Source organism: Ursus americanus, chromosome 14 (assembly GCF_024610735.1).
Source record: "Ursus americanus isolate L20-20 chromosome 14, mUrsAme1.1.p, whole genome shotgun sequence".
In the NCBI taxonomy this organism is placed as follows: domain Eukaryota; kingdom Metazoa; phylum Chordata; class Mammalia; order Carnivora; family Ursidae; genus Ursus; species Ursus americanus.
The window spans coordinates 57,133,831-57,144,551 of NC_142140.1; the positions used below are offsets into that span (position 1 = coordinate 57,133,831).

The 10,721-nt window shown below is 54.4% G+C and overlaps 1 protein-coding gene across 4 annotated transcripts; it reads left to right on the forward strand.

Moving 5' to 3' along the window:
- Positions 1–2,547: 2,547 nt before the first annotated feature.
- Positions 2,548–10,647, forward strand: STAP2 (signal transducing adaptor family member 2). Of its 4 annotated transcripts, XM_045804357.2 has the most exons (13): positions 2,549–2,884; positions 5,130–5,201; positions 5,343–5,465; positions 6,608–6,664; positions 7,103–7,203; positions 7,435–7,569; positions 8,390–8,459; positions 8,551–8,653; positions 8,778–8,852; positions 9,768–9,923; positions 10,008–10,097; positions 10,176–10,250; positions 10,488–10,647. In XM_045804357.2, exons 1-13 carry the CDS (start codon positions 2,783–2,785, stop codon positions 10,574–10,576), a joined length of 1,248 nt encoding a protein of 415 aa, XP_045660313.2. In that variant the 5' UTR covers positions 2,549–2,782; the 3' UTR covers positions 10,577–10,647. The 4 variants fall into 4 exon arrangements, with proteins under 4 accessions (XP_045660311.2, XP_045660314.2, XP_045660313.2 ...); XM_045804355.2 differs by having other exon boundaries at positions 2,548–2,884; positions 10,008–10,250; XM_045804358.2 differs by lacking the exons at positions 10,176–10,250; positions 10,488–10,647 and adding an exon at positions 10,251–10,481 and having other exon boundaries at positions 2,548–2,884.
- The last annotated feature ends 74 nt before the right edge of the window (positions 10,648–10,721 follow it).

Genomic DNA, 10,721 nt, shown 5'->3' on the forward strand with positions numbered 1-10,721 from the left:
TTCCAAAGGCTATTTTTTGCTATGTGTATGAAGTCCAGGCAGCCCTATAACAATTAAGGAAATTGAATTTCTAATTTTAAGACTCCCCAAAAGAAATCTCCAAGCCCAGATGAAGAATTGTACCAAAGTTTCAAAGAGGAAATTAACACCACTTTTAAATAATTTCATCCAGAAAGTTGAAGAGGAGGGGATATTTCCCAATTCATTTTATGAAGATAGCATTACCTGATAGCAACACCAGATAAGGATAATACAAACAAACAGAAAGGAAAGAAAAGAAAACTTATAGACTATATTCTTCATGAATAGATGCAAAAAATCCTTAACAAAATATTAGGAAATAGGGGCACCTGGTTGGCTCAGTTTGTTAAGTGTCTGCCTTGGGCTCAGGTCATGATCTCTGGTCCCTGAGTCAGGCTCCATGTTCAGTGGGGAGTCTGCTTCTCCCTCTCCCTCTGCCCCTCCCCACACCTTGTGCTCTCTCTCTCTCTCTCTGTGTGTGTATCAAATAAATAAAATCTTTTAAAAATATATAAGGAAATAGAATTCAGCAATATATTTTTAAAAAATTACATACCATGGTCAGTATTCGAGAATCAATGTTATCCACCATATTTAACAGGCTGTGGTAGGTAGAGTCATGATTCCCTAAAGATGTTCACATCCTAATACCCAGGACCTGTGAATATGTTAGGTTACATGGCAAAGGGATTTAAGGTGTGGATGGAATTTAAATTGCTAACCAACTGACTTTAAAGAAATTATCCTGAATTATCTGGGTGAACCCAATGTCATCACAGGGTTTCCTAAAAGTGGAAGAGAGAAGTGACAGTGGGAGAAATTGAGAGTGAGATGATGTAAGGATTGTACCTGCATTGCTGGATTTGTGGAGAAAGGGGACCGTGAGTCAAGGAATACAAGAAGCTTCTAGAAGCTGGAAAAGACAGGGAAATGGATGCATCTTTTGAACCTCCAGAAAGGAATGTAGCCCTGTCAACACCTTGATTTCAGCTTTGTGAGATCCGTGTAGGACTCGTATAGATCTGCAGGGTCACACAGCTGTGTTGTTTTAAGCCTCTACCTTTACAATAATTTGTCAGAGCAGTCACAGAAAACTAACACACAAACTAAGGAAGAAAGGTCGAAAGAGCATTTCAACTGATGCAGGAAAAGCATTTGACAAAATTCAACACCCATGAGTGATAAAACTCGTAGCAAACTAGAAACAGACAGAAACCACCTCCACGTGCTGAAGAATGTCCGCGAATCTTCAGTTAACATTTTACTTAATGGTGAAAGACTAAACATTTTCCCTGTAACAGAGGGAACAGGGCACCTATACCCAACACAGTCCTGGAAATTCTAGCCAGTGCAATAAGGCAAGAAAAGGAAATGAAAGGCATACAAATCGGAAAGGAAGAAACAAAACCAGCCTTATTTGCAGATGACATGATGGTCTTCATGGAAAATGCCAAGAAATGTATAAGAATACCTCGTACTAACGTGCCTCACTTTATTCCACTTCGCTAATATCGCTTTTTTTTTTTTAAGATTTTATTTATTTGACAGAGAGAGAGACAGCCAGCGAGAGAGGGAACACAAGCAGGGGGAGTGGGAGAGGAAGAAGCAGGCTCATAGCGGAGGAGCCTGATGTGGGGCTCGATCCCAGAACGCCAGGATCACGCCCTGAGCCGAAGGCAGACGCCCAACCGCTGTGCCACCCAGGCGCCCCAATACTGCATTTTTTAAATAAATTGAAGGTTTGTGGTGACTCTGCGTCAAGCAGCACCATTTTTCCAACAGCATCTGCTCATTTCGTGTCTGTGTCACGTGTTGGTAATTCTCATAATATTCCAATCTTTTGCATTATTATTATATACTTACAGTGGCTCATGGGAGGAGGGCAAAATATTAACAGAACCAGGAGTTTGGAAGGAGTTGATTCATAGATGATGCTGAGAGAGAGAGAGACAAACCAAGAAACAGACTCTTAACCATAGAGAACACGCTGATGGTCACCAGAGGGGATGGGAGGAGTAGGGGATGGGGATTAAGGAGGGCACTTGTCATGATGGGCCCCAGGTGTTATATGGAAATATTGAATCACTATACTTACTGTAGAGCTGAAACTAATATAATGCGTATGTTAACTAACTGGAATTTAAATAAAACTTCAAAGATTTTTTTTAAATACAATCTGCTCCCCAAGGTGGGGCTCAAACACATGACCCCAAGATCAAGAGTCACGTCCTCTACCGACTGAGCCAGCCAGGTGCCCCTTAAATAAAAACTTTTTTAAAAAGGGCACCTGAAGGGGTGCCTGAGTGGCTCAGTCGTTAAGCATCTGAGATTAAGATTTTTTGTAGGTTTAGGCAAGGTTGGCCTTAAGTGCAGGCAGCCTAAGGGGCATTGAGACCTTCCTGCTCTGTTCCTGCAGTATCCTCTCTGGACACCTCCCTTGCCACTCTGACACCTTGCTCCTCCCTTTCTCACATTCAGACCTTTGCTTAGGCAGGTCCCTCTTCCAGGTGAAACCTTTGCCCAGTCTCTGCTTGGCACTGAAAGCCTCCCAGTGGCTCCCTCCTCCGTAACTCCTGCAGGCCTCCCAGACCTCCAGGGGAGACCAGAGAGGCTGGGATTTCCCTAGGACAAGCGGGCCCAGCACCCGCCCATTGCTGGCAGGGGAGGGAGCTGGAGAGCTGACAGAAGAGGAAATTCCCCTGGAACCTGTTTCTCTGCTTCCTGGCGCAGCTGGGGCACCCACTGGAGGAGAGGCCAGGCCATGGCCTCGGCCCTAAGCCCACCCCGGGTCCCCAAACACAAGGGTGCTCTACCCTCACACTACTATGAGAGCTTTCTGGAGAAGAAGGGACCCCGTGACCAGGTAAGGCCGGACAGGTTGCTGGCACAGCTGGGCTCCTAGGTGGCTGGCAGCGCTTCTCTGAGCCTAGAACTCTGCCTCTGGCCCAGGGGGCGGGGTGGGTACTGGATGGAGCAGGGCATGTGCTGGGGGCCGGAAAAGGTTCTGTCCACCACTGGGCTGATTTCTCTCTCTCTCTGTGCCTCTCCCTGCCTGTCTCCATGTGCCTCCCTCTTGGTCTCTCTGTCTCTTGGAAACAAGCAGGATCAGGGACTTCTACCAGGAAATGGGAAGCCTTCTGACTCCCATGCCCCACCCCCAGCCCCTAAGTAACCTTGAACCTCAGCTACAGGGGTCTCAAGGCCAGGACAGGTGGTACGTGGGGACAGCTGAGGGCTGAGAGGGCCACGTGTGGCAGGACCAGATACTCCTTCCCAGAAGCCCCATCTCTCCCTCCCCACTGCTCACACTCATCTCCTGCTCCAGCCCCAGACACCCCCCCACTGCTCATCCCCAGAGCCACCATCATTGCAGTTCCCTCCTCCCTTCCTTGTGCCTCCAAGGGCCCACATCCTCCCCAGCCTAGACAGCATCGAGACCACAGGGGCTCAGAAAGGCATGGCCCCAGAGTGCAAGACCCAGGTTCACATCCCTGCTCTACGCCTTCCTGACTCCCAGGCCTTGAACAAGTGACACTCCGTCTTTGTCCCTCAGCTTCCTCTAGTACAAAATGGGTACGCTAGGGCCCTAGTCATGGTTACAGGGGAGGGGTAGCCCTCGGTGGGCTTGACTCCGCAAGTGCTGGTGCTTTACTGGTATTCAGGTCCCCCTTTCTCACAACACCCTCTGAAGTAGGTACACCTCTATGGCCATTTTATAGGTGGGGAAACTGAGGCACAGAGCACCTAGATACCTTGTGCAATGGTATATAGTAGGTCCATGAGGAAGCAGGTCTGACCGTGCTGAGTTTAGTCACTTATTGCTCTGTTCCCAGGGCCTGGCACATTGTAGGTGCTCAGTAAATGTTAAATGTCTGTATATATCTATGGACAGATGGGTGGGTGGGTGGATAAGTGGAAGGTTGGATGGATAGACAGATGAATGGATGGGTGGATAAGTGGATGAACAGATGGATGGATAGATGGATAGGGAGGCGGATGGATGGAACGATAGGCAGATTAATGAATGGTTGCTAGCCATCAATATGAGAACTATCCTCATTATCATTACGGACTAATTAAAGTACCCCCTCCTTCAGGAAGTCTTCCCAGATTCCCACTTGGAGGGCCTTTCTTGTCCTCTGTGATCTCAAGTCTCAGGGTCTGTCCCTCCTGGGGTACTAATCTCTCTTCCCTGGAGGATTTTGGTATCTATGCTTTTTCTTTTTAAGGTTTTATTTATTTATTTGAGAGACAGTGTAAGGGGGGAAGGGACGGAGGGAGAGAGAGAGTCCTCAAGCAGACTCCCCACTGAGCACAGAGACCTAAGCAGGGCCTGAGCTCAGGATCCCGAGATCATGACCTGAGCCAAAACCAAGAGTCGGACGCTTCACCGACTGAGCCGCCTAGGTGCCCCGGATTTTAGTATCTATGCTTATAGATTTAGTATCTATATTCTTCTGGAAGATGATCCATTTTGAAATAGAAGCCACGTCCCATTTATTATTTTGCCTGCAACACAATTGGGTGCAGAGTAAGTGTTCAGGGAATATTTGCTGGGAAAAAACCCTAGAATCTTACAGTCTTAGCTGTATCAGCCCCTCAGACCTCCAGAGAGTTAGGGCCGTTCTAATTCAGAATCCTTGGGAGACATCCCGAATCGACAGTACTTCTAGAGCCCAGAACCTCATGAAATTAGGAGATCCCAATAAATATTTGTGGGGTGGACATGGAGAAGGGGGATGCACGTATGTGCGGATGAGCCAATAGATGGGTGGGTGGGTGGATAGCTAGTTCAACTTTCTCCTAGAGCTCCTACCTCTGGTCACTGCGGGGCTGTTCTGCATCGCCCATCTCATCCAAGTTCTCTTTGGTTCTTTCTCAAAGAATGACAGATCCCCAGAAGCTGGGCCATGGAGGGGAGGGCCTCCCAAAGAAGGCAACATTTGTTCAAAGACCCAACATAGGTGCTGAAGGAAACTGTGTGAAGATCTGGGGAAAGAGTATCCAGGCAGAGAGAACAGCCAGTGCAAAGGTCCTGAGACAGCAGTGGGTATCATGGTGGTACCGATTTGCCTTCTCACCTTCTGCTCTCTACCTTTTGTCCCCAGGATTACAAGAAGTTTTGGGCAGGCCTCCAGGGTTGTACTCTCTATTTCTATAATAGCAATCGGGACTCCCAGGTAAGGACGGGCCTGTGAGCTCAAGAGCTGGTCTCCCCGCTCCAAGCTCAAGGACCAAGCAGAGTGCGGGTGGTATGGCCCAGTCAGAGGGCCTGGCAAGCCACAAGCTTGGTGCTCAGACTCCTGCTTCTGGATCCCCAGCATGTGGAGAAGCTAGGCCTAACAGCGTTTGTGAGGCTTACCGATGAGGCGCCCTGGGGAAGCTCGAGAGACCCTGGATTCTATTTCAGCCTGGTCCTCCGGAACCAAGATATCAAGTTCAAGGTAGGTCCGTCGCTCCCTGTCACACTCAACACTCACACACACCAGCAAGGAGTCACACGGGGTCTACCACTGGGTTGGTGACCCTGGGCGGCTCACTCAACTTTTCTATGCCTTGGTTTCTACACCTGCAAAATGGGATAATACGCATAAAATAGTCAGAACAAGACGTGAGCCACGCGGATGGTCACTGCCCTCATGCGATCTTTCAGCCAACATTATTGAGCACCTACTGTGTGCCTGCCACTCTCCTAGTTGCACGGTGAACAAGACAATTAACAATCCCCACCCTTGTGGAGTTTAGAGTCTAGTGGGGGTCACACAATAAACAGTGTAAATGTGTGAAATGTCTGGAGTGTCTGGCAGCGGGAGATGCTCGGGAAAGGACAGAGGGGAGTTGGGGTACAGCGTTACCCAGGGTGACTGGGGAAGGCCTTACTGAGGACCGGGAGGAGGAGAGGGAGCCAGCAATGTGGATCGCTGTGAAATGGCTCTTTAGCAGAGGCCTGGCATGTTGGGGGACCAGGGAGAGGCCTGTGTGGCTGGAGCGGGGTGGGGGGGGGGGAGAAAGGGGGAAAGGGAGGGAGAGAGGGGGGCAGGGAGAGGAGGGTGGCCATTGGTGCAGGGCCCTGTGTGAGCCCTGGGGAGGACTTGGGCTTTTACTCCAAAGGAGGCAGGAATCCTAGGAGGGCTTAGAGCACAGGAGATGCACGATCTGATATCCATTGTTTTAAAAGTTGATGTAGGGGGCGCCTGGGTGGCTCAATGGGTTAATTCCCTGCCTTCCGGCTCAGGTCATCATCCTGGGTCCTGGGATTGAGCCCCCACATTGGGCTCCCTGCTCAGTGGGGAGTCTGCTTCTCCCCCTGCCCCTCCCCCTGCTTATGCTCTCTCTCTCTCTCAAATGGATAAATTTTTTAAAATCTTTAAAAATATGTTGATGTAGAATAATTAGATAAATAAATAAACGTTGATTCGGTGGCATTACAGAAGAGCATTCCACATTACTAAGGACTTCTGTTCAGAATCCTAAACTAACCCGTCCTTACTAGTTAACCCTGAAAACAACTACTATTCCTCACTCCCATTTCACAGATGAATGGGCCCAGGCTCACCAACACGGGCTCTTCTCTTTCCCTCCCCAGGTAGAGAGCCTGGAGTCTCGCGAGATGTGGAAAGGCTTCATTCTGACGGTGGTCGAGGTAAGAGGGCTCGCCTGCTCAGAACCCTCTTTCCTCTTTCCACCCGACATCCCTCAAACCAGCCTCCTCCACACGGTGGCCTGTGAGCCAGGTGGCGCCCACAGACATAAAAAATGTGGAAGTTACCTGCCATAACTTAAAAGCCTGGAGTTTTCGTCAACATTCCTGATTTCTCTTTTAGTCATTTGTCCCCAGCCTGGCCCCTGCAGGCCGCTGGGTTTGAGACCCTACGTTCATTCTAGCATCTGATCTGTCCTCCCCATCAGCGAAGTGTCTTCACGTCCCCTCTTTGGCCCTGCGTGGCTGCGGAGCCCCCAGACCCGGGTTCCCATCCTGGCTCGGCCCGCACCCCGGCCTCAGGGTGCCCGTCGGTGACACGGGCACAAGCCGCTCGTGCCCTGACGGCCGGGCGTCCTCGGGCGCCCCATCGCCCCTCAGATGCGTGTCCCGTCCAACCTGACCCTGCTGCCTGGACACCTGTACATGATGGCCGAGGCCCTGGCTAAAGAGGAGGCGCGCCGCACGCTCGAGGTGCCCTCGTGAGTGCCCCGCCGCGCCGAGCTGCCCCGGGACGGCGGCGGACGAGGCGCGGGGCCGGCGAGTCGGGGAGGCCAGCGGGGTGCGCGGGAATTAGGTCTTCCGGGACCGGTGGAGGTGCAGGGGACTGGCCGGGGAGTGGGGGGTGGGGCCCGGGGCGGGGCTCTGCGGGAGGGCGTGGCTGGGCGCCAGGGGCAGGGCCTGCCCTGAGTGAGGGACGCGGCCGGCCCCAGCTGCTTCCTGAAGGTGAGCAGGCTGGAGGCGCAGCTGCTCCTGGAGCGCTATCCCGATTGCGGAAACCTGCTGCTGCGACCCAGCGGGGACGGCGGGGACGACGTGTCAGTCACCACGCGCCAGACGTTCAATGGGTGCGCCTGCGCGACTCCGGAGCCGCGGTGGGAGGAGGGGCAAGCATGGGGGCGGAGTCAGAGCTGGGACAGGGGGAAAGCCCCGGGGGCGGGGCCAAAGCTTACGGGGCGTGGGGTCCTGAGGCTGGCCCCGCCCCGGGATGGGGGTTGTGTCGGTGCGTCTGTGAGTTTGTGTCAAAGCCTGGGGGCGGGGCTAGAGGCCAGGCAGAGTGGTGGATCCCCTTAGGGGAGGAGTTAGATCCTGGAGCGGGGACGAGACTCTACAGGAGAGGTCAGACCCTTGGATTAGGATCGGCTCTTCCGGGCGGAGTCGGAGCTGGGTCTGGGCATCTGGAGCAGGGAAGAAATCAAATCCAGGGGTGGTAACCAGCCCTTGGGGCGGAGTCAGAACCTGTGGGTGGAGTCATGGCCCGGCCCTTCCCGTGGCTTTTGACTCAAGCTTTGGAGGTGGAGTCACTCTGGGGGCGGATCAGAGCCTGACACTAAAGCTTCCTTTGAGATAGTCTGGTGAGGGGTCGGGCTAGTTAAAAGCGGAGACAGAACCCCGGGGGCGGAGCCATCGGTAGGCGGGGGCTCCTGGGGTGGAGCCATCAGGGCATGGTCCTCCCTGTAGGCAGTGCCAGGACCAGTGGTAGGGTCTTCCGGGAGGGTGCGGTCAGTTGAGGGCCTGGTTTTCCACCGAGAGCTACGCCAGGACGGGGTGTGGTCAGTGTGCAGGGGAGCAGGAAGAGTTTAGGCCCTCCGTGGGGGCGGAGCCAGAACAAGGGGCGGGGTCCTCCCTGGCCTGAGCCTGTCCGCCCACTCACCACTGCCTGTGCAGGACTTCGGTGGTCCGGCATTACAAGGTGAAGCATGAGGGCCCCAAGTATGTGATCGACGTGGAGGAGCCGGTGAGCGTTGGGCTGGGGTCCCGGGATGCGCAGTGGTGGGGTCTGCACCCCTTCCGCAACAGCACTGACTGTGACCCCCATCCGCCTCCAGTTCTCCTGTGCCTCACTGGACGCAGTGGTCGACTATTTCGTGTCACACACCAATAAGGCGCTGGTGCCCTTCCTGCTGGACGAGGACTATGAGAAGGTGCTAGGTGCGTGCAGCCTCAGGGAACTCAGGGGGGCCCAGTATGTGCCTCTCCGGCTCCTGCCCCCACGGGCCACCCCTGGGTCAATGCCTGGCCGCCGCACCTCCTCTAGGACCACTCTCTGTTCTAGGCCACGTGGAGGCGGATAAAGAGAACGGCGAGAGTGTGTGGGTGGCGCGGTCGACCCCCGCAGCCCCGGGCCCAGGTGATGGCACTGCCCGTGTCCAATCTTCTACAAAAGACCCAGAAATTACCCAGACCCTGCCCTCCGGATTGTGGAGGGGGAGACAGAGAGCTGGACACACTCCCAGCCCTGTGTGGTGGAACCTGGAGCTGGAGGCAGCCGTGCCTAGACTTGGGGAGAGAAAGGGGGCAGAGTAGGAGGAAGGCTTCCTGCAGGAGGGGGTGTTTGCTCAAGGTCTTGAAGGATTTCAGTAGGTAGAGATGGGCTTCACCTGGAGCAAGAAAGTACCCAGAGAGGGCATCCAGCTGGCTGTTGAGGTGGGAGGCTGGAAAGGTCTGTGGGGTGGGCAGTCTGGTCCTCCTCGGGCTGGGCAGATGTGGGGGGGACCCTTGTGCACACCGGGTATGTACGTACACATACATGTGCACACACACACGCACACGCACTGTGTCCGTCTACATAATCAGAAGCTCACGTGTAGACAGCTACATGGCCGAGGGCTCCACCCATGCGTGAGTACAAGTGTCCCACAGTTCCAGTCCTGTGTCACACATACCCACACCTAAGCCACAACCACACGTGTACACACGAATGCTCACTCGCGAGTGCAAATTCAGACATTTCTAGGTACACGGGGTGCGCACATGATATAGGCGAGCACCTGAGCACGTAGGTAGTGTCCACACAGCGTGAGGCACGTACACACGTGTAGGTGTGTGTGTACACACCCTTTATATATATTCCACCATGCAGATTCCCTCAGGGTCCCTGTTTATACTATGCGGGGACACACACACACACACACGCACGCACGCACAGGGTCACGTGCCTGAACCCCAGCGGGCATGCACGCATCCTCATTTGGAGGGACACAGACCCACGCTGAGGTGTCCCTGCACCACGTGGGCCCAGACGGTAACTGCCGTTTCCCACCAGGGCCCGCACCTGCCTCGGGCGGCCCCAAGCAGCTGCCTCCCGTGCCCATCACACCTGTGGCAAGCCAGGAGAGGTCAGCCCCGCTCCTGAACCAGGAGGAGAACTACGTGATCCCCATTGGAGACGCCCCAGCTGCCAACTACGTGAATGAGGATGGTAGGTGGGGATGGCGTGGAGGTGAGATGGGGACAGGGGGAGGGGGCTGAAAGCCGGACGTGACACACACCTTTGTCCACACAGTGCCTTCCCACAGTCGACCGGTCCTGAACCCCAGGAAGTTGGCAAAGGTTCAGGCAAAGCCTCTAAAGCCGCCCGTTGCCCCCAAGCCAGGTAGGGGGTCCCTCCTGCCCCCCCTTCCAGCCGAGAGCCAGCGTCAGCCTCCATCTCTTCATCTGCCTTCTCCTCCAGAGCCCAAAGGCCTCCACGGCGGCCTGGCCAAGAAGCTGGCAGTCGGCTCAATGCAGACTCTCTTCCCCTCAACAGGTGAGGCGTGTGGGGGTCGATGCAGGTGGCCGGCGCCGTCACATGGGACCTGTACTCCGAAACACCCCACGCTCTAACGCCCTGCTGTCTTGAAATTCCTCAGGGCTTTTGAGTGCATTTTCACTTTTCATGGGGCCCCACAGATTTTACAGCGGGTCGTAAGTGGGTGTTGGGTGGGGGGACAGCACGGACTGGGGATCCCTGGTGCGGCTGAGGCCTTGGTCACCCGTCCCCCAGGGTTGGCAGATTTGACGGCGGAGCTGGCAGAGAAACTGCAGAGGAGACGGGCGCTGGAGCACTCAGCCGGACACGCCGGCGATCAGTGAGCCGGTTTCGGGGTGCAGAAGTCAGCCAGGCCGACTGCTCCTCCCAGAATAAAAGCTCAAGTGACCCCGGGGCTGATGTGTCTGGCCTGGCTTGGGGCGGGGGGGGCAGTGAGGGTCTGTCAGATGTCCACCCACAGCAGGCCCC